The 24307-nt window shown below is 37.7% G+C and overlaps 1 protein-coding gene across 2 annotated transcripts in view; it reads left to right on the forward strand.

Moving 5' to 3' along the window:
• The window catches only part of LOC139979712 (uncharacterized), a 48343-nt gene extending 24874 nt beyond the window's left edge, over nucleotides 1-23469 (forward strand). For both annotated transcript variants that reach the window (XM_071990760.1, XM_071990761.1), the window contains exons 3-5: nucleotides 10546-10841; nucleotides 15337-15406; nucleotides 17140-23469. In XM_071990760.1, the coding sequence (XP_071846861.1) occupies nucleotides 10546-10841; nucleotides 15337-15406; nucleotides 17140-18452 (1679 nt within the window). In that variant the 3' untranslated portion in view covers nucleotides 18453-23469. The remainder of the gene's footprint in view (nucleotides 1-10545; nucleotides 10842-15336; nucleotides 15407-17139) is intronic.
• Nucleotides 23470-24307: the final 838 nt, after the last annotated feature.

Raw genomic sequence — 24307 nt, forward strand, 5'->3', positions numbered from 1 at the left:
CGAATTCAATAGAAAAAATTTGAATTGGCATTTTGCAGATCAGATGTAAATCAGGTACTTTCATGAAAAAGCAACATGTATACTGTAAGCTTGTCAAATCTTGATTCATAATTTGATTTTCAAGAAACATCAAACAAAATATGTCTGTTTTGAATATAATTTCAATTTTAACACTATTTGTGTCAAAATTTTGCACCTATAAATATATATATATATATATATATATATATGCAGAATTAAAGTGTGTAATTTAAAACAAGATTGCAAAATATCAGGAAAGCCGAGAGTAAGACAACAATATATGAGAGAGCTACCATTGAGAAGACATTCAAGTTACTCGTCCGGAAAGCTCAATGTGACTGTCATGTGATATTCTATAGAGTAAAGGTGTACAGTCAACAACCATAGAAGTATTTATACCTTAATACTTCCATGCATCAGTTGAGTAGAATATAAAGGTGCTGGCAGTGAACAATTCCTCTGCATTCTAAACCCTATAGCTACCATTGAGAAGACATGTACATAGATAGCTTGTCGTCCGGAAGCCTTATGTGATTGTCATGTGATTGACTCGATTAACGTGCGCAGTCAATAGCCATGGAAGTATCACCCTAATACTTCCATGCATCAGTTATCCTGCTTTAGCATCATCTACCGAAAGTCATCAAGTCTGAGAGCAAACACTCTGCTAAAGTTCCTCTCATTCCTGACATGTTATTAGACGAGGAAATCTGCAAGCTAGGGCTTTACAGTATATACAAACTTGGCCAAGTAGCTACATGCAGCCTATAGTATTTCAAAGCAGCTATCAGCTTACACATGAACAGAAATATATAGTTTCTGATAGCAAATTTATGATTTGTAGGTGGTATCTACGGAGCTAATCATATCTTGTTTATGAGGTATATATATTTATGAATATATACTGTATGTATATTCAGTATGTATTGAAGCAACTGGTGGGTGAATTAAAATCCTCCCAGGATAGTCTGGTCTGTTTGAAATCTTAATGAACCACCTCGGCAGATTTACACAATCCATCAATACTGTTTATGATCAGAGGGAACGTGATGTGTCTTGCGTCTCCAAGTTAGTATTGCATATATTCAAATTTATTGAAGGATTGATAGGTGGTCGCCGGGTAAAATCGGATGGCTTATTACTATGTGTCATTTTGTGTACATGTATTTGAACAATCTGAGATTTAATTTTGAACTCCCTGAGTTATCGTTTTGTATACATTTTGTAGCATTTTATGTGTGAAAATTTATTATTCAACTTTTTGATTCCTGCCAAAGTAGGAAGTAGGAATATACGTACAGTAATGGTTATTGCATGTGTATGCACTGTGCACTGTGTGTGGCGGTGTAGATCTGTCTTTGCTCGTAGGTGATATAAGTTGCTTGTAAACTCTCTAATTCAAATAGTATATGGTGGTTCAACTTCATATTTGGTATGTGGATGCAGCATAATTTGTAGAAGGATACTTCTGTTACCTGTGTCTGTAAAAGTCATATGGGGTCAACGGGAAAATGTTTTTTTTCCATGGCTCGAGAGAACTAAAATAATGTCTAGCACTCTGCAATCAATATTCTGATAAAGTGGCAAAATGTAATATTTGTCGACTTTCATTGCTGAAATTGTTACATGTACGGGAGAAACTAAAATTACAGTACCTTGCAATTTCAGACGAAATTACAATTTTGGTGTTAAGTATGCAAAGTCTAATACTGTATAGAAATCTTGTGTGCATTGTTGTACAGTACAATTAACCTACATTGTTTCTATTGAATACATAAAATGTTGCAAGGAATAACTATGTATATATTGAAGCCTATACCTATACTATGATGTTCTTCTCTTTGGCTAAAATGTCTAGACCCTTAAATTTGAATTGATCAACTTTTGAAGTACTTCGACTAATCATGAATTTAAGTTAAACCCCGGTATTGTCTACTTCCCCTGTTGGTTTCTTTCTTTCTTCTCTCCATCCCTTGTCTACTAATCCCCTTACATCTATCTCTTTGTGTTTACCATGCTCATTAACCTGTCTGTATTCTGTGCATGTTTTTGTCCCTTCTGTTACTGTACGTTACTTGTCATTTAGCCTTTGAAGAAGATCCTGCTAGGATCGAAACGTCAGGCCAATTTACTTTTACCCATTCTCTTAATTGTTTTGAGTAATTTAATAAGGCCGAAAGCCCTGTTCACATATAAAAAATTAACAAATTGAACATTGCTTGAATCCAGTTTTGAAATGTTTCATAAAGCCGAAATGATAAACAGCTTTTGAGCACCTAACATACCGCCCTGATTGGAGTAATTAAATACAAACTGTGATCTCATGTTGCATGGTTAAGTTTATAGTAAAAGTAGAAGAAAATAAGTTCCTCTGCTCTCAGGTATTCTGAAGAATATTATGAGAATTGTTGAAGAACATATACAAGTGTCTGGTTTGAGGTACAGACTAGATGGTAAAGTAATGACCCTGTTTCATACCATGTGAAGTGGCTCAAATCTCATGATATGAGCCATACTTGCTGGCAGTCAACATGTGCACAAAGATACATGGAATACTTTAGTGTCACATATAGCTTTCTATAGCACTTTCTGAGGTGTTTTTCAGCTTGTTAAGTTACAAGAAAAAGAGAATAATTAAACTACTGGATAGTTGCTACACTGTACACCGAGCTAGGTTAGATGTATAAACTGCTAGCTGTATATCTTCTCACTGTTCACCCAGCTAGGTTTGAAGTATACACTGCTACAGTAGCTATATATCTTTTCACTGTGCACTGAGCTAGGTTCAATGTATTAACTGCTAGCTGTGTATATCTTCTCACTGAACACCCAGCTAGGTTCGAAGTATACACTGCTACAGTAGCTATATATCTTCTCACTGTACACGCAGCTAGGTTCGATGTATTAATTGCTAGCTGTATCTTCTCACTGTACACGCAGCTACAGTAGGTTCCATGTATACATTGCTAGCATACATCTTCTCACTGTACACGGAGCTAGGGTCGATATATACACTGCTAGAGATGTATATCTTCTCACTGTACACAGAGCTAGGGTCGATATACACTGCTAGCTGTATATCTTCTCACTGTACACCCAGCTAGGTTCGATGTATTAACTGCTAGCTGTGTATCTTCTCACTGAACACCCAGCTAGGTTAGATGTATTAACTGCTAGCTGTATATCTTCTCACTGTACACCCAGCTAGGTTAGATGTATTAACTGCTAGCTGTGTATTCTTCTCACTGTACACCCAGCTAGGTTAGATGTATTAACTGCTAGCTGTATATCTTCTCACTGTACACCCAGCTAGGTTAGATGTATTAACTGCTAGCTGTATATCTTCTCACTGTACACCCAGCTAGGTTCGATGTATTAACTGCTAGCTGTGTATTCTTCTCACTGTACACCCAGCTAGGTTAGATGTATTAACTGCTAGCTGTATATCTTCTCACTGTACACCCAGCTAGGTTAGATGTATTAACTGCTAGCTGTATATCTTCTCACTGTACACCCAGCTAGGTTAGATGTATTAACTGCTAGCTGTGTATTCTTCTCACTGTACACCCAGCTAGGTTAGATGTATTAACTGCTAGCTGTATATCTTCTCACTGTACACCCAGCTAGGTTAGATGTATTAACTGCTAGCTGTATATCTTCTCACTGTACACCCAGCTAGGTTAGATGTATTAACTGCTAGCTGTATATCTTCTCACTGTACACCCAGCTAGGTTAGATGTATTAACTGCTAGCTGTGTATCTTCTCACTGAACACCCAGCTAGGTTCGAAGTATACACTGCTAGCTGTATATCTTCTCACTGTACACCCAGCTAGGTTAGATGTATTAACTGCTAGCTGTATATCTTCTCACTGTACACCCAGCTAGGTTAGATGTATTAACTGCTAGCTGTGTATCTTCTCACTGAACACCCAGCTAGGTTCGAAGTATACACTGCTAGCTGTATATCTTCTCACTGTACACCCAGCTAGGTTCAATGTATTAACTGCTAGCTGTGTATTCTTCTCACTACCTATAGTTTGCCAATTATTTTACTGATACATGCAAGATAGAGTACCAATGATTCTCCCGCAGAGCACTTGACTGTACTTCTATTAGTATTAGCTAATGTAAACTTGTATTAGTATTATTAACTGTTTTAACTTGTTTAACTAGTTTGTAGATATGATAATACAATATTGTGATGCATAAATAGATGTATACATGTATTTATCTGCATGAGGTTTTGCAACTGTGCACAGTTGTTTGACAAATCAGGTAATTTTGACTAAAAAATTAGCAAAGAAAATTAGAAAAAGCTCTGTTTTCAAAGAAATGAGAAATAAGTTAGAAGTACCAGAGAAAAGTAATCCTTGTATGTTTTAGAAGGCGACCTACAAAGTACAGCTGATGACCTTTATGTTGCTAATTGGTTCAATTGAAAGTATGTTCAAGGTTGTATTTTTACAGCATTGTAAGTTTATCATCTTCTGTAGGACAAACTTGATCAAACTAAGACATGTTTGCTATATATGTTTTTCCCACATGATATATGACAGTTTAGTGGAAGTTGTAATGGAATTCTCAAAAACCTATAGCTCTGCATTAACTGAGAAACTATTAACAATATAACTGTTCAATGGAAACCCTCATTCAGAGAATTTGATTCCTATATATATATATATATATATGCGTTGAATCTTAAAAGCACCATAAATTTATTCATTTTAAAGTATAACTAAGTCTTAATTGTAAATAATGTTTAGCTGTATAGTTGAAGAAGAATTCACCTTTATTCTTTTATTACCTGTCTCCTTCACATATGCACTCCAATCTCTACCTGGTCTATAACAAATGGTAACACATTTGGACTTTGCCCCAAAAAGTGACCCTATTCCTGTTCAGTGCCCTCTTGAACTCCTTTACAAGTCCACGTACCATTCCGCAAGCTTATGGCACCCTTTTGCCGGCTGGATTCTCAACCGTTCAAATAAGTACCTTCTAGAGTTCTATGTGAGGGTTTCTGATTTCGAAAGATAAGCCTTCATCTCTTCACCTACTATGAGTACTGAATAAGTATCCTTGAAGTTTTCTGGGTTTTTAATGAGTGGAGTGTTCTTTTATAGTCATATGTAGTTACGCCCACAACCTTTCTCTACAGTACTATGTCTGTCTGCGTGTGTGAGTGAGTGTATACGTACCAGTTGCACGAAAGGGAAATTTGACACCAGTGGTGAAATAATGTATTGGCAAGAGTTGATCAGATTGTAGCTACTGTAATAAATTTTGGAGCCAGATAGGGAGTTTGCTCTGACATATTGCAACAAGTTTTCTCATTTTACAGCTCGGTAAACTAGGAAGCAACAGCAGTGCCGTTTATTGGACATGCTGTGTATAAATCGGAGTCTGTACTGATATTATAAGTATTTACAATCTGACTCAGTCACTTTGATTTGTACTCATAGTCATGTACTCATGGCGTTTTGAACAGTTGTATAGGATAAATTACTTCATTCTTCTCTCACATGATGGCTCCTATACATGATACAATCTCCGACCTACTGTATATATTCTAGCCTACAAACAGGTAACATTCTTGCACTGCACCCCCCAATGACCCTCTCTAAGGTCATTGCCCTCTTCCTTCCAAATCTACCATTGATATTTACCCTAGCCTACAAGCAGGTTACATTCTTGCACTGCACCCCCCAATGACCCTCTCTAAGGTCATTGCCCTCTTCCAAATATACCATTTTTTTTTGGACCGGCAAATTTCATCCATTTCAATGCCCTCGTCAGTTGGAGTTTTTGGTACCATAGGTCCCCTTGATCATCCAACATATCAAATGTTGGATGAGAATCCTCGAAAATTGCATGTGTTTTGAAGGTGTATTTTGAATATTTCTTTAGGAACTATAGGGGATATTATTTACTCGTACAAGTGCTAAGTCAAGAACCTTTTACATTAATACTGAAACTCAGCCCAAAGGAAATTCTTGTTGTACTCAAAGGAAATTCATCTTGTATTCATGCTTTATTACTCATCTACTACAGCTCCCAAGTCTGGTTTAAATCACCACCAATGTTAATCTATCTCAAAGGGTGGCTCTGTGGAGTGTTGTTATTACCTTTATGCTGTCCAATTATATTCCGTTCAGCATCTCTTACAGTATAACAAGGTTTTATTGCGGCAGCAGCATTTGATGTCTCGACTCTATCTTCCATTGGTTTCAAGATTGCCGACTGAGTAAATTCTACTCGCTTTATATTGTCGGGTGGAATAAATTTGATGGCCTAATTTAATAACTTTGTCTGATCTGAAAAGTATATGAGCAAGATTTATTGAACAAATGTAGTTTAATCAGATATTATTTGATTCTCAGCTAGGATTGCTCTTTTCATGTTCATAGTAAACCTTTTACAAGTAATTTGGTTTTAGTTGTTAATTTGAAATTTGATCTGACAGGCGGACATGTTAGTTCTGCTTGTAGATTGTCATCTGAGCAAATTTACTTGGAAATGATCCATTTATGGTACTAGGAGAATAGCAATTATGCAATTGAAACTTGTTGTTAGTAATTGTCTGAAGAGTGTTAAGTGTTAAGTTTGTTGGCTACTGTATAAACCCCCAAATAACCTGTCATAGAAGATGCATTGAATACATAAGATCTTTCAGTAACAAATTGAACTTAACTATGTACATTGTATACTGTAAACGTGGATATATATATATATATATATATATATTTGTACATACATGTATATGTATATCTATCTAGAGATATGACCGTTAGGCTTTAATAAATGAAAGAATGTATCCTATAGAAAGTGCATGAACAAAAGAGCACACTTCCTACTCATATATGTCCTTCACATATACTGTATATATCCTTCACATATAAGAACGATTCCTATGGATATTTCCTAGAGAGGGTGTGGATAATTGGGTGCCAAACAGTTGCCCATGAAGGATATGTAAGACATAGTATCAGGCTGCAGAATGATAAAGCTTGTAATTATGTTGATTACTGAAGTTTTAGCCTTTTGTTTTTCTGCCAAAGAGAAATACCAAGAGATGAAAAGAGTAAGAAAAAAATGGATTAGACATCTTAAATTCGTGTTTGTACATTCTTGCTTTCATAATTTGGTAATAATTAGGTTAATTTTTTTAGTGTCAAGTTTTGTATTGCTGTTGTAGATCGAATAGAAACAACTGTCACATGTAGAATGCAATACATCTTTCAGCAGATAAACTTAATTCTGTACAGTAGAGATGAGAGAGGTACCCCATGATGGATGTGTTGTAAGACATGTCACTATTCCATTAAGCTTGAAGATCAAGTGAATATTCTATGGCTTTATTCAAGTTTCAGCATTTACTTTTTGTTTCTGCCACAGAAGAAGAATTAGTGATATGCGGAAAGAACATTGTCATAAAAATAATAATCAGAAAGTGGAAGAGGTATAGGTTAGTAGAGCCCTCACTGTGCAATGACCTACAGTATTGGCCTCGTAGTCTTGACGATATATTTATCTCAGAATCATGGCTTTTTCTGGCTGTTACTTTCTACCCAATCTCTTGATGTCATAAAGAAAAGGAAGAAACCTTTGAACAAGGCATTGATAACTATAATACTGTCAGCTGAAATACAAAATTACGAGTGTTTGCAGGCATGACTTTCTCTTTAAGTTAGTTCTAGTGAGGGGTCGTGGCAGTGCATATCTATCGTCCGTAATCTCTACGGGAGAGAAAAGCATGTTTCTCAGAGATAATGGAGGAAGAACGAACCTGCCTCTCCTCGCTGCTAATGAGATCAGCAAACCTCGGGCAATTTCTCGGAAATCTCGTCACACATATGACGGGGACAGCGGCAGGCGGCGTTGTTGATTAACTTGGTCTGAATAAAAATGAGGGTTGGGATTACAGGCAATTTCACTGAAAATACATTGGTGGACTGGAGGTACTTCTTGGCTTATTTTTGTAAAGGAAATGTATCGCCATAAGGAATTAAGTCAGGATGAGAGAGTGTTTACAGCACGTAGCTGATATAGATGGATAAAATTTGCGGATCAAACTCAGTGAGTTTTATATATATGGATCTCACGGAATATGCCAAAATATTTTCCTCGGAGGGGATTGTAAATTGCTACGAAAGCTCAGAAATTACCACTTTTCTCAGCTGTTTTACGTTAGCCTACTAAATTAGCATAGCGCAATGGTTCAGTGTGGCAATAATAGCTACAATATTGAAATCTCATTTTGTATCAAATGTAAAAGATTTCTTTTGAAATTTCTTGCGAATATTTTACTCCTGTTCAACGATGTCAGTAACATAACTTCAATAAAAACTCTATACACTGCACTAGAAAGAAGCACACTTGTCAACTTTTATTGTGGTTCTGATTATCTCAATCATGGCGACACTATATAACGAAAGAATCGAAATCCAATTTAATGGAAAATGGGTGAAATTTACATTTATCACGAGCCATACATATGAGTATTATTAGAGACAGAACATATCATGCCAGTGACATAAAGTTTCTTCTTATCAGTAATCAACAGTGTCTTCGGGCAACAGTTTCACTTTACTCTGTTCATCCTTATAATGTGTTAACTTTTGTATGGAATGGTTCGGAAATTGGAACACGATCGAACTGAGCGGCGACCCAGAAGTGGGTCATAGGAGCCACAGAGCTACAAAATGTTTACCATCTTTTGTAGGTGATAGGTTGATTGTTCAAGGTTTGACCGAGACAGGTCAGTCACTGGTAAATACCCCTACTTTTCTTTGTGGGAGGGGGAGGGGGAGGGAGAGGAGAATCTAACAACTTTAAGAATTGTCTCAGATTGTTACCTATTATACAGGTGAACTCAGTATTATGATATTATGTTGGTGTACCATCAAATTTTGGAAGTGACCATACCAGCTTTCGGCTACAAATTTTGATACCTAGGACCTTCTCTCATGAGCCACGACCCAGACCCCCACCCCTCAGAATGCATGGAAGTTATCTTGGGACAACAGACTTGATGTTACAAATTCAATTTAATCGATACCTCTTGGCAAGTCACAAAAAATGTAGATAAAATTCTGACATCTTCAAAAGAATGTCATTGGCTGGCGCTGCATAGTTTTTGATGGTCTGTAGGTTTTCAATGGCCGTCCTCGACCAGAACATATTTTAGCCGCTAAATATTCATATCAGAAATTTATGTTGGTCCTCATTATACAGTGGTTGAAGTTTAACAATTATAGTGGCACTTTAAAGGGTGTGAAGACTCGCGCAAAAAAAAACTAGGTCTAATGCCGGTAGTTTGACCTAGTTTCGAATGAGGTGTAACAGAAGTGTTAAACACCACCATCTATCCCAGAAAATACACACACAGCTTGCTACCGTTGGTAATTAGACACTAGTGTACAGTCAGTACGTACAGCTGCGGTCAATACCCACAGCACAGTATACAAACGATACAGCTATGGACATCTCTGGTCCAGCTAAAGATAACAATTGTTATCTTAAGGTATCACGTTTCATTACTGTCTGCATTTTGTAGCGACACGAACAATACGTCACTCGCAAGCAACAGAAAGTTAACTTTTTCAGATTGCCGCACACAGTTTGTGGCGAGTCTTCAATGCCTTTAACATGAATGGACAGTGATCCCTTGATTTATGCAATAAATGCTGACAATTGTATACAGCCTTGCTGTTGTTATTTGATATTGCATTTTATAGAGCTTACAGCTTTCAAAACTGTATTTAGTTGTGAATCGATGCAGCAAAAACAAATATTAGTTTTTCTTGTATTTGTATTTGCTCGGTGACATCTGTCTGTGTTTGAATCTGTATAGGAAGACAGGGAATTTGAAAATATACTTGTGAACGGATAACAAGTTTTGGATAGACAGCATTGAATGAATGGCATACATGTTGGTTATATATACGACATGACTGTGTGGTTTGTAGTATTTGTGTCATACCAGGGAGTTCCATAAACAATCCCTGCTCATACTACTACATGCCTCTAAATATATCTTTAATAGATAAGCTCAATTACCAAAAAACATTAGACGAGAAGGCTGTCGGATGGTGTAGCTACGAAAGCTAGATGGCAATTAAAAAAAATTATTGCAGAGCTTTTTGCCCTCTTTTACTGGACAAATTGGAACAGATCCTGATTAGCTAACCTACATTGGTAGCCAAGCAGAACTTAGTAAATATTAGCATTTTAGCTGTACCCTTTCCTTTATAATATCATCCTATTAATCTTGCTCTCTGTAGATCATCAAAGTTACATGTTTTGCATTATGTTTCATCCATCAGAATTTTGTCCTTTTCATTTTGGGTGACATGTTTTTAGTTTTATTCTTAATTTTTCTTGACACCACTGTATTATCTGGTTGAAATAATTAATATCCATTACAGACATATCTCTGATACATAAAACCAATTTAAGTTTAGAGCTTTCAATCAAATGAGTTAATATTAACGATGGCAGTATTTTTTCTTCATTACGATAGGATGTGGTAGTGGCAAATATCTGAATATCAACAAGGATATCCACATGATCGGTTCAGACTGTTGCTGCAGACTTGCGGATATATCCCGTGCTCGAGGTCACGAGGTCATGGTATGTGACAACCTGAGCCTACCCTACAGGGACAACTGTTTTGATGCTGTCATTTCCATTGCCGTCATCCACCATTTTGCAACTGCGGAGAGAAGAATACAGGCTCTCCAAGAACTTGCGAGAATATGCCGTCCTGGTGGTCTGTTAATGATATATGTCTGGGCGATGGAACAAAAACACAGAAAGGTGAGAGTATAGCTCCTGAAAGAGTTTTAACAATATTGGGTAGGGTTACCATACGTCTGGATTACCCCGACCAGGACGTGTCCTGTGAGGGTCTAACTGCATTTATCAAATTTAAACAAGCGTCTGAATTTTTAGGTAGTTGGAAAAAAAAATCTTGCTAGAGTGTAGCTACAAAACTATTTAGACTTTATCCACAATGCTAGTAATTCTGACAGGTCTGTTAGATTACAAGGCTGAGACCATTGATATAACAAGACAGCAAATCTTAGAGAACTACAGTAGTCTGCTACTTCATCAAGAAATACTGAATCTGTCTATGATGACTGTCTGTGATGTCAACCTGTCTGTGATGACCCCATCTGTGATGACCCCATCTGTGATGACCCCATCTGTGGTTACGATGTACAAGATGACCCTGTCTGTGGTGATGCTGGGAATTTAATCCTATGCCACTGGATCATCTCTGTCTGTGATGACCCCGTCTGTAATGACCCTGTCTGTGATGACCCCGTCTGTGATGACCCTGTGTAAGGTGACCCTATCAAAGACCCTGTCTTTGATGACCCTGTCTGTGATGACCCTGTCTGTGATGACCCTGTCTGTGATGACCCTGTCTGTGATGACCCTGTCTGTGATGACCATGTCTGTGATGACCATGTCTGTGATGACCATGTCTGTGATGACCCTGTCTGTGATGACCCTGTCTGTGATGACCCTGTCTGTGATGACCCTGTCTGTGATGACCCTGTCTGTGATGTCCCTGTGTAAGGTGATGACCCTGTGTAAGGTGATGACCCTGTGTAAGGTGATGACCCTGTGTAAGGTGATGACCCTGTGTAAGGTGATGACCCTGTCTGTGATGACCCTGTCTGTGATGACCCTGTCTGTGATGACCCTGTGTAAGATGACCCTGTCTGTCATGACCCTGTCTGTGGTGACCCTGTCTGTGATGACCCTGTCTGTGATGACCATGTCTGTGGTGACCCTGTGTAAGTTGAACCTGTCTGTGGTGACCCTGTATGTGATGACCCTGTCTGTGATGACCCTGTCTGTGGTGATGCTGGGAATTTATTCCTAGGCCACTGGATCATCTCCTAATGCACTAGCAAAGACTGATTCAAAGTAAGCAGTTAGAAGATCAACAAGACCCTGACAATGTCCACAACTGCAGTAAAACCACAGTATGATGAGGAGAAATATATAGCCTCATCTTTACCTTTTGTTTAGACCAAGCTAACATAACAAAAAAAATGTGAATGAGGAACTTTCCAACCATATTTTAAGAGAAATGCAGTTTTGAAACAGAATTTAGCTTAAACAAAGACTGATTGAAGAAAGACTGATTGCTGAATCTTGGCATGCTATTCCTTAAACTTGGCATATTACTTCAGAAACAGTTTTTTTTCTCAAAAAAAGAAGGAAAAAAAGCCCCAACCTAACAGCCGACCTCACACTCCCATGATGGTGTACCAGTTTCATGCCTAAGGTTTTCTGGTGGAACGCGATACTTTATGATGCCGTTCAAATTGACTTTGCAATAATAAGCAATCTCAAGACTTGGGAGGCACTCCATCCTCTCATCAGAAGAAACCAACCAACATCCTTGAGGAACCTTACGATAGTATATTGAAAGTTTTCTCAAGAATGTTGATTGGTTTCCTCTAACGGGAGGATGGCGTACCCCCCAAGTCTTAATTAATTTTCTGCAGTGTAGATCGATCTGCCTCCGCACAATAAGGAAACTGGCTTTTTCCTTATGTAATTATAAGTTATTATGTAAAAGTAATATAGGGTGTGATATTTCGATCCTACTGCTCCAGATGGAAGTTCTTGAGATGCTAACTTCAGAGGCTAACCCAGTAAGTCTCTGAAGAAGATCCTGCTAGGAATGAAATGTCAGGACCTCTTAACATTTACATATTTAACTACCTAGGCTTTTTGCAGCAGATAAGCAGTTTGCTAAAAGTTTCTTCTCTCGTTGTAATTAATTTGTTTTTCATTTATTAATACCATTAAGTGATATTTATATTAAAGTACCTGCTTTTTTTTCTCTTTTTGTAGACAGCTTGTCACATGTATGTATGTCACATGTATTTTTAAGAGGCTTCAAATTTCTGCTTTTACCAGTGGGTAACCCCTTTATAGGTTTGCATATCACGACTTGCATCAGTGAAAGCCACCTTTTTGTTTCTAAAGAACAAGCTGGTCTTTCTACTAGCAATGTCTTTATTCAACTACATAAAGGCTCAATGGTGTCAGCTAATTTGAATGCTAAATACTTTATAGCCTAACCGTTTATAGGATAGGCTCTCCCTATACTGTACACGACATATATACACCTTATAAGCTTTTCCCAAAAACATGGCTCTTTCAGTTGGGCATTTGCTCTTGTAGCCAATGCGCAGGCTAAACTTTGATTTCCTGTTCAATTGTCTAGAAATGTCAGGAGCTTTGGATTCCGATTCCAAAATCTGAAAAATTAATTTATCTACTTTTCAAATTTAAGACACTCTCACAAGTTCGTATGGAGAATCATCTCTGCTCGTATTGGAACGGAAATTTTTTCCTGATTTCGGGAACTAAAATGATCGTAAACCTATTCACCAGTTTTTGTTCAACTGCCCTGTCATTTTAACAAAGTTCAACGTACGATGCAAATCGCTAACGGAAATTAACCGAGAAGCACTTGATTTTGTGCAACCTCACAGTGCATTGCAGCTCATAGCCATGATTGTCTGAAGCCTTAGAAGACATATATGGATCTGTATCAAGGTTCTTTAATCAAGTTTTTACATTTTATTCTGAGTTTGACTGTTAGGATTGCTTAACTCTTTACAAAGTCAGTTTCATCAGGGAGTTGCCAGCCCCTGGTTTAATGATCCACATGTGAGCACTATGTTCTTGCAACATTAGAATTTTTTTTGTCCCCAGCGATCATTTCTGCCTAGAAGCTTATGTAGATCCCATTTAATAATAATTCATGGTGGTTGACTTTAATGAGCTTTCCCGGTAAACATTTAACAATTTCTCTCTCTCTCCCTCTCCCTCTGGGAGCTGTATGTATAGATAGATTTTCTTAGGTATGAGAATTCTGATAAAGATCTTGTAATTATAATAACGATTACAAAGAATTTTGTACAATTTAATCTCTAATATTAACATAGTTGGATTCCCAGGACAATTGCAGAGAGCCAGATCATACAGCAACCAAACAAAATGAATTGAGTTTTGAACCGTACGTTTACAATAAGACCCGGTGCTGGGTATCAAAGCCCATGATCACAGAACAGATTGCTAAGGTTTATTAATATTGTACTTAGAAGAAAACACAGGAAATCATATAAAGTTAAGTGATGTGCAGGGCTACTATCATAACGCCAACTGGTATTACGTCAAATTAGGAGCATAACAGGAACAACAATGGAATTGAAGATTCAGTACTGATCCGGGATAAACCTGACCTGTGATTAACCTCAAGCCGAGATCTGATCCCTCTTGAAAATGCACCCTTTAATACTGCTGCAGTAACTGTTTACCTGCCTCGGGCATTTTAATATGCTCTTAAGGTAGATCGTGGGAAATTTGAGCTGTGCAAGTGCCATTTCCACACTCGTTTCCTTTGCTAGGCTTGCCAAAGTTATTACGTACAGTAAAACACAGAGCTTATGTTTCAGACTAATAACCTTGGAAGGTGAAGAAGTAGGCAGTGGCAAAAAATGAACGGCAGTCTTACTAAAGGGCGGACTTTCAAATGCCCCCTTGAACCTGGTCTTTAACCGAATCCAAATCATAGGGTTTGATCTGCATGCACACTAGAAATTAGATCCAGAACACAAAATGCACCAACCCCAATGCTTGTTCTCAAGCATGAACAGATCACAAAAACAAAATCAGTATGTTACAATTTAACATGAGCATGTCACGGTTAATATGGATATTCTATACTTAAATATTATTATACTGCCATGTCAGTTGTGCTTACAATTACTTTATGGTAGACATGTTTTGGATAGTTAGTGCAGGGAGTTGTTATGGAACAACTCCCTGGTTAGTGTTCAAGGTAAAACCCAAATGATAACTGTGTTGATTACATGCCTACAATTTTTGTTTATATCTTTTACGATACGTGCCAAGAGTACGGCTGTTATGAAGATTTGCTGGCTTCATCTTAATTTTCTGCCTGCTTTGAAATCAATTTCTCGCATTAGCTCCATCATACGTATGTGCAGCCTTTGCGATTAAGTTACAAAGATAAACAGCTGATTTGCAGCTGTATCTATAAAGCCACTTTATTTATATGTTATTGCTATCATGTATGCCATCTCTTACTTTTTTTTCTCCCTCACTGAACAAATACTTTGAGGTGATTAGAACTTCCATCTCCCCGAAAACTGCTAAACAATGCCAACAGAGAACGTATGTATGCAATGTTTTATTGTTGTCAGATTTGGATTAACAATAACCTCCCAATTTTTCTTTCTTGTTTCTTCTACAGTTTGATGCCCAAGATGTCCTTGTTCCATGGCATTTACCTCAGAAGCACTCCAAGCACAAATCTTCAAGGAGTAAGTTTACTTGTGTAGAAAGCTATGTAATGTTGTTCTACTTGTATCTTAGTTCTTCTGAAAGTACTTTGAACAGAAATTACTGCCAGTACAGAATATTAAAAGACTTCAGGATGGTAGATAAGGATGGAAGAGAAAGTGGGTGGTGAACTTGGAATGGGTCAAGCAAAGGAGGGGGAAGGGAAGGAGGGGGGCAGTGCTAAAATGTTACCAGGGTTTGCCAGCTTGAAGACTGTGGTTTCCATGCAGAAATTAGACAGATACTGTATGTGAGGTTTTTTATTTGAAATTAGTGGAACTGGAAACTTTTTGGATGTGTGTGTTAGATATTAACAGTTATCTTAGCAACAAGATCAATCGAGAACAAGAATGCTTAAACTGATCCAGTTTTTAATCAAGATATAGCTGTAAAAATCATACCATCATATTTTACAAAAAGGCATTTCCCCATTGAAACCTGTTCCAAAAAAAAATTGAGGGCTCCTCTGTAAAGCAATGCTTCTGCACTGAGCAGGACTACCCTCATGAAAGATGACAATAATAAAAATTAAAACATTTAAAAAAAAATTAAAAAATTGTTAAGAATTTGACCTAATATGCAGGTCAAAAGTTTAAATTCAGATTTCAAGGTCCTCAAAAAATACAAAACTGATGTCCCCTTGATAGATTATGGAGATTTTCAATAGACTAGGTTATAGCTATGGAGGCTGCTCACAGAAATGGTTGCAGTTCAATATTTCAACACCTCGGGTGCCTGTACCACAGTACCGCTACATACAGTAGTGCAGAGTAAATTACAGGCAGTTTATAGGTCAAATATTCAAACTCTTACAAAGTCATAGTGTGCAGTGAACCAGCTGCAACCTCTTTTTTTTCTGTGACTTTTCTGGTAGTTGTTAATCCCCTCTGCCATGGGTAAGTTGCAAGGTTCTTTACAGATTGCAATGCAGTTTAGGGCAGTTTTTTTTGGGGGGGGGGGGGGGTGGGGGGCTGGTTGTGCTTTGGGTCATTGTGAAATGTGTATGGGTCACACTATTGTTCATCCGTAATAACTATCCAACAATATAAACAATATAATACTTGTTGGTGAGTCTCTTTTAATACTCCGTAACCTTTCAGCGCAAAAGTTTGCTTAGTACATGTATGTATTTAAAAGGCACATGAGAGGAATGCCCAGTGAACATGTAACATAATAGTTACTATGTCGCACGTTACGAGAGATTTGAAGCAGAAACGAGTCATGGTTTACGGAAAACTTCATGACAGGGTTGTAGTCTAGTTTAACTGATGTTGGTCAAGTGATGTGGGTCAAGGTTTGAGTTAATTCAGTCTGAGTCAAGAGAAGTCCGAATCCTACCAGAAAATGGACTCTTGTACTACAGCCGTGCTTCATTGTCTCATATGGCAACTGTGTACCTATAACATCTTTGATCTATCCTATACTTGTGGGGTCTAGTCCAACATATCTTCAAATGTTAAAGTTGACTAAAACAGAGGATGTACTAAATACCAGAAAGGAACCATATAACCAACTTCTTATTTTTAGTCTTGAGCTCATAAAGTTAAGAGAAATGTCTTTTCTTCAGATTTCTTCTAGTGTCATCCAGTGGCTCTCATATCTCTAGTGATGTTTCACAAAAATTAAAATGATATGATTTGAATTGACACTGTGAACTTCACACCTCAATATGTTTAATTCTTGTTTTTTTTTGTTCGTTTCTTTAATTTAATAGGTAAGGTAAATGGAGAACGTCTTTCACAGAGGTCCAGCTCCTTCACCATGGGGTATCAAGATCAAACATCAAAGAACCAATTAGTATTTTCATTTTCTCCCTCTGGGGGGGTTTCATCCAGTGACACCAGTCCCGTGGAGTCTCCTCAGCATTCATCTAGAGTCCTCCCAAAGGAGAGCGGTGGTCACTGCTCCCAGTCTAAAACCCTCACCCACTGTCTTTCAGATGCATCCCTCCAACCACATTCCAAATCTCTGACCTCTATGCAAGAATCCCCTCTGTGTGCGTCTCCGTCGGCACACAGTTTATCGTCTCTGGTCCAAGACGGAGAGACAGATGGAGTGAAGGAAGACACGTTGCCTCCGTCTCCTCTCCGGATGACGGCGGAGGTTGAGAGCGTTCAAGCAGAAGAAGCGAAACCTCCGCCCATCTATGATGATTCTTACATAGATATCAGCTACGATAAGACGGGAGGAGTCGTGAAACAGCGTCTCTTCACAAGGCTGAACGGCCAGGACGGGTTTCTGTCTGAGGACGCGGTCATCACTCAGAGTCTGGTCCTCGAGGAGGACGAAAATTCCGAAAGGGAAGGACTCGGAGGATCCCTGCAAAATTTAGGACGGTTCGAGATGAACCCGCTGTTGACGGTGATGAGATCGTTAGCGCACCTTGAGAAGAGTCTTTCATTACCAGAGAGGGAACTAGAGAACGGAGGATCGTCCATAGCCAGGGTCCCGAATAACGACTCGCAGGTGGTTTCCAACGGACATTATAAGGACTTGCGAATATTGCAGCTGACATCCAAACAGGGGAGCGTCGGCTTTAACTCTGTCAATGCCAAAGGCGAATCGTTTCTGAAGAGGACTAGAGTTCAAGGAAGGTCGGCATCGTTCACTCATCAACACAGCCGCGACTCCTCGATGGAATCACTCTCTTCATCCGACGACAGCATCACAACGATCCCTCTGAATTCCCGGACAGAGGACGTTTCGGATTCCTGTAAGGTTCATCTGGAGAGACGACGCCAACGAAGAGCGCAGGGGTTGAATCACCGGAGCAGCAGATCCGTCCCAGGGTCACCTCACGTCATTTCCAGCGACTCTTCCTGTTTCTTCGGTGCGAGCAAGAGCGACAGTAATAACGGAGAGAAAGCCGATTTCTCGAAATACTTGAGGTACTATCACGTGTTCCGAGAAGGGGAGCTAGTCGAGTTGATAGACCAGCACGTTCCAACCCTCCACGTGGTCAAGGATTACTTTGACCATGCCAATTGGTGTGTCGTGGCAGAGAAAGTACAATGCTGGACTTTATAACAAGTACCCGGTGTAAGTATGCGTGTAGGCTAGGCTCGGTGGATTTTGGAGACTGAGGAACAAGGTCAACAGGGGGTGGTTGTAGGTGGAATTGGGAGAGGAGAGGAGAGTGGGACCGGGGATGGTCGAAACATATGTTGATCGAACAGGCACAAGGATATAAGTAACAATCATAGACCTTCCAGTAACAATAGCTTTGAGAATTTTAATACAATTGGCAGACAATACTAAAGTATTGAATGTGGAATGTTCATAATATTCAGAGAAAAAAAGAAGCCCTCTCAGAAAATTCTGAAACACTCACTTTTATGTTTTGTAGACAGGAAAAGGCTAGTGTTCATCCATATAAGGGTTTTTTGCAATAATAAAAGTGAAGTCACAAGCGTTATGTTGCCTTCTATCCCTTGATAGTTCAAAACTTTAGAAAAAGTGGATTTAAATATTAGAAAAATGAATCGGTTTCTCTTTAAATACCATGCCATATGTTTTATACTCTAGATCTATTAGGGCCTTGGCCTTTTTTATCCATTTTTATTTCCGATGGTTTTCATCCTTAATCTAAAATTCTTGAAATGTCAAAATATCTTCAACTGTATGTCCGGTATGGTGATGTTACTATATATTGTAAGTACATGTTCTTTGCGACAACAATTTTTACCTCATTAATATTCATGAGTGGATCGGGATTAATGCAAAATCTTCAAAAACAGCTTGAAACCTGATTCCTGCATTAGTCAGTAGATAATCCCATTTATGGCTCACTACATATATATATATGTTAGGGCATCTAAACCACTAGGCATATTCATTTTGTTCTATTTCCTTATACCTTTCTGCTTTTAATATGATCATTTTAACCTCAAGTTTATTTGATTCAGGGATGTACTGTAATACCTCTTTGAGATATATATATATATTTATGTGTGATTTCACATTCAAAGTATTCAAAATTCTGAAGGGGGAGGGCTGGACGATCCTCATATAAACATGTACTGGGATAAAAAATAGTAGCTTCACAGAAGATCTCTACAAAAATTGTTTAAAAAAGTACAAACTTCCTGACTTATCAATAAAATTTTCTGTACAATCAGAAGGGGTGCAGAGGAGTGCATTTTTATTTGTTCTTTTATGCTTCCCACCTTTTTCCAAAGCTGTGATGCTCCTGAGAACAAGTGTCGTCTTTGGTGAGAGGAGAATAGTGGCAAAATATCTGTGTGTTTTGTGAAATGGTGGGGTTCTTTCTGTGCAATAACTGGTTTTTGTCTGTTTATCTTTTTCTGTGATATAAAGTGTGGATGATAAAGCAGTCAAAGAGGGGGGATACAGGACCATCAAATCTTCTTTTCCCAAAATTGTGTGCTTGCATTTTCAGTTCAATCAATATTAAAGTCTTTTGCCTGGATAAATAATTGAATATTTATATATGGGTACTGTTGAACCCCCCCCCCCCCCAGCTAATAAACTAGGTACCATAAGAGAAATGATATTATATTACCAAGCTATTGATATTTTATGCAAAACTGCACGGAGAAACCTTTGGCTATATATATAAGCAAAACCTTGAAAACACAAGTGATGAAAAGCTGTCAACTTAAAGTAGGCTATCATGCATGGTGTAGCAATAATTGACAAGATATAATGGTAGGTTGGGACCCTGAGAGTGATGTGGGTCACAGAACAGTAGATAAAATCCAGGGGCTTAAACTCTAAAGGAGATCTCTTCAAAAGACCAAAAAAGGAATCAGAAAGGAACGTTTCATTCCATAAAGATGAGTCATTTGAGTGGTGGAGGTATAAGTGTCATTAAATTATTAATTTCATTTCCGTCTAAAATTAGAAGTGTACATTAATAATTTATGTTTAACATGAGTTAAATGAACAATAGTACTGTTGTCCCGCCACCCGCACCCCCCCCCCCTCCAAAAAATAACCCTCAATATTTCTTAAGGTGCTGTATGAAATAAATACACAGGAGCCATTTTGTGAGTGGAGCTCTTACTCATTAGAACCAGTTAAAACAGTACATTATTCCTTGTTAACTCAGCCAGTGGGTACTCTTTAAATTGTTAATCATGTAACGTTTTTCCATATTTGACCGTTATTCATCTCTATTCCCCGCTTTGTCTTTTAAGTTATATCTGTGTACTGTTCCACTTTTGTGATCTGTTGTTTCTCTCCTAATAGCCACTAATAGATATTGGCCCTCGTGGTCACAGAGCACAGTAGTGAATTTCAAATCTTATAAGTTACAAAATATTTTAAACCTGGTTAATTATTCTTTTGCAATTAAAATTGATAAGTTCAACACTTTGTTGTTGTTTTTTGGGTTTTTTTTTTTCCCCATGCAAAGTGAAAAACACTGGAGTAAGATTTATACACTTCCATTTGTCAATGTTTTGAATTTGTTTATTTTCAGAAAATGTCTTGATCATGAACTAGCAAATTTTTAAGATATGGCAAGTAGCAATGGCCAGTTTTAATTGAATAATTGGGTCTGTCTGGTAACATAGTCTTCCTACTTACACACTGCACAATTTACTAGAGGTTGGTCATTGGTATTGGCCCCAGATTTGCTAGAAAGTCAAAAAATGGACACTTGAACAAGCATTTAACTGTATACCCTTGAGGCATTTTCCCTCATAGACATGATGAATTCTCTAATATGAATACAGTTCAATGTCTGAAAATAATTTAGGGAGTCAGAACCACCACAAATGTTACCTTTGTAAAACAATTTTTAGCCTGATTAAATATGGAGACAGTTCTGATGATCGTTGAAACGTGCAAGCCAGTTGGGTGTCGTAAGCATTCCACTTTGCGCCATATTCACTTGACTTCCAGATGTAATGTGTTCGCTAGGGACTCTGTGATGTTCTTCAGCCCGGTCTAATATGGTGCAAATAAGCTGGTAATTGAAGAGATAAAGCCATCGACCACTTCAGCCCTGATTCCTATATGCAAATTATCAGAAACATGCTATGTTTACTGTGGCAGTGCATTAAGTGCTGTTTGAACGGTCTCATGGCAAATTCAATGCGACAAAATATTTTCTGTTTAAGTAATATATGATGGAAATGTTGAAATTATGCTGGAAACATGTGCCAAGCTGCTATAATTAAAAGAAAAGGAAGGGTGGTGTGGGGAGAGTAACCGATTGGTAGTTGCTAATAGCATTTTAAATTGCCCGGCTTGGAGTATATGTCTTTTATGTATTAACAAGTGCAACATGTTTTATTCTTTCACTTTGAACCTCCACTAACTACAATAGGCTATTGTTATCATTACATGAGCAGTGCCACATTGGTCACTGATTATTTCTCATTTACCTAAGTTTTCAATGCATTTCTTGTGAATTTACCTCAAATTTATATTGGCATGTCCTACTTACCTTTTATTGTGGAAGATACTTTTTTATGACTTCCACATCGGTGCTAAGAGAAATTTTAAACCAACTGTGGATAAAATATTCACTTTGCAATTTATGTGAAATTCCCATGTACTTAACTCACTATACAAATGTACACCAAGTAGATTTTTAACTCTAGCTTTTAAATATTCAAGTTTTGGTAGTAACGGCAAGGTGAGTGGTTAATAGTACATTTTTTCACCTCTATGTTATGAAAAATTGTCTGGAGAAAGTGCAATAGAGTAAACAGTATGTAATATATCAGCTGACCTTTTGGGTAATGTTTTATTCTCAACTAAGCCCTAATCTGCACTAAGCTGCACTATAGTAGTCACATGACATTTAATGAAGTAGAAGTAGAAATCCTTCTTCAATTTTCCAAGTTTTTACACATGATTACTACTAATTTGACAAAATATCAGAGCTAAAATTGTTGAGAACAAAAATATTAATTTTACTAGCTCATTATCGTTTCGTTTTGATGAAAAAATTGAAGTTGAAAAAAAAGGTGTCTTAGTTTAAACAATAATATATCTCACATTGTCTGAGAGGTTTGTTAAGACTGCTCAAAATGTGCGACTATAAAAGGCTGCTTTTGATGAAAAGGTCTTAAATGGAGACACAAACTCAAACTATTGTCATAATAGTCTGTATGATAAGAGAGATATTACTAGCTGTCATGAGAAACTAAGAAAAATCTCATTCCATTTGAGTGAGTGACATCACAGGTTTTAATGTTTCTTCACAGAGAAATGCTTTTAAAGTTATGACATCTTTCATCACACCAAATGATGCTACACATTATTTTCATGTTTTTCTTTGCATCTGACATATTCATTTTCCATAATGGTGATGAATTTTAATAATGCTGAATGTAACATGTTGAAGATCATAAAGTGACATAATATGTTGCATTTATTGTGAATATGTTACATATTCCAGGGGCGTCGGAAGCTATTTGGGATTGGTATGGCAGATCAGAGTGTGGCCATCTATCATAATTATCGGGGGGACGTTTGGTAGATCAAACTACGTAATGGAGAAAATTTTGAAAAAATGTCTCCCAGATTGCAGGAAACGGCACTTCCCGAGCTTGAAAACAAGACCCCTGCCACCCGACTAATCTTCTGAAACACATTTTGAAGTATGTTTCATTTTGGTTCTTTATTTGTTGCCATTTTTTTTTCTTAGTCCTACTTTTTTGGGGGGTTTTTTTGCGCCGTGAATATTGGTCCGGCGTTCGCCGGACCTGCCGTACCGGCTCCGACGCCCCTGTATTCACATTGAAAGAGAACAAGACATTGTTGAAGGTCTCAGATCCTCAGTAGTGGAACTAAGACAAAACAGCCTTCAGACATTTTTTTTCTTCCATTTCTAAACATCAACTATTGCTCTGTTATGCTAATGATGGTAGCTTGGTTTATGCCTCCTTTAAAGTATTATCACCGTTATTAGTAAACTTTTGTTGGTTTGTCTGGGTATGAAGATGCTAATTTGTCTGTGAAATATAGAATCTTGCTTTTATTTATATATTCACTTTCTCATAATTTATTGTGTTTTATATTTAGTTTATTGCATCTCACAGAAACAAAAAAAAGTTAAATAAACAGATCACCGTTTACTAAAGTGTCTTCTTTGGGGTAGCACCGCAGTCGTTGTCCATGATTTGATTCCCAGCAGCAACCTGAGGTGAAGCCCATATAGATTCTTGATGGACATATTTCAAACCTTTATCAACAGAGGAAAATAATATTCCTACCAAAGAGAACATTGAACATATTAAAATGCTTGAAAGTATTATTTTATTAGCTTTCAATGTATTCTGTAAGTTAAGAATTTCTTCAAAATGCTTCTTTTTTTGTCAAAGTATCACTCAGTTCCTCTGTGAAGGGCTGATTTGAATGCTAGTGTCACTACGCCCCCCCCCCCCCAAAAAAATAACTTGGAAAAACATTCCTCCCCCCCACTTTCCCCCATTCTCTATAGAGACGAAACGCCTACTAACTCAGTGACAAGTGTGTTGTTAGTGGATGACGGGCATATATTCCTGAGTTTGACGCACCCCTGATGACCCGAACCGGTGATACATACGAAATATATTATATGTGTATAATCTAGTACTGAAAAGTGGCTGTCATAACCAACCATTTACCAACAAAATATAATTATTTAAATTCTGCGATATTGTTGCGAAACAGACACCCGATTCTCGTTGTGGTTACGATAACTATGGTGGATATTGGTAATGTTGATCCACGATAATAATTGCAACTGTTGTGAAGTGTATGTAGAAAGGGGAGGAAAATATAACAGCCGTAGCATTTAACGTATTTTTATGTAGGGAGACTCATTCACGTCGCTGAGCAGAGTCTAACGTTATATGTATTTGGCTTCAGTGAGGCGTATGGTCCGGGCTGATATTTGACTGGAAAACTTTTGGTTGTGCTAC

The sequence above is a fragment of the Apostichopus japonicus genome, chromosome 14, assembly GCF_037975245.1.
Source record: "Apostichopus japonicus isolate 1M-3 chromosome 14, ASM3797524v1, whole genome shotgun sequence".
NCBI classification, from domain to species: domain Eukaryota; kingdom Metazoa; phylum Echinodermata; class Holothuroidea; order Aspidochirotida; family Stichopodidae; genus Apostichopus; species Apostichopus japonicus.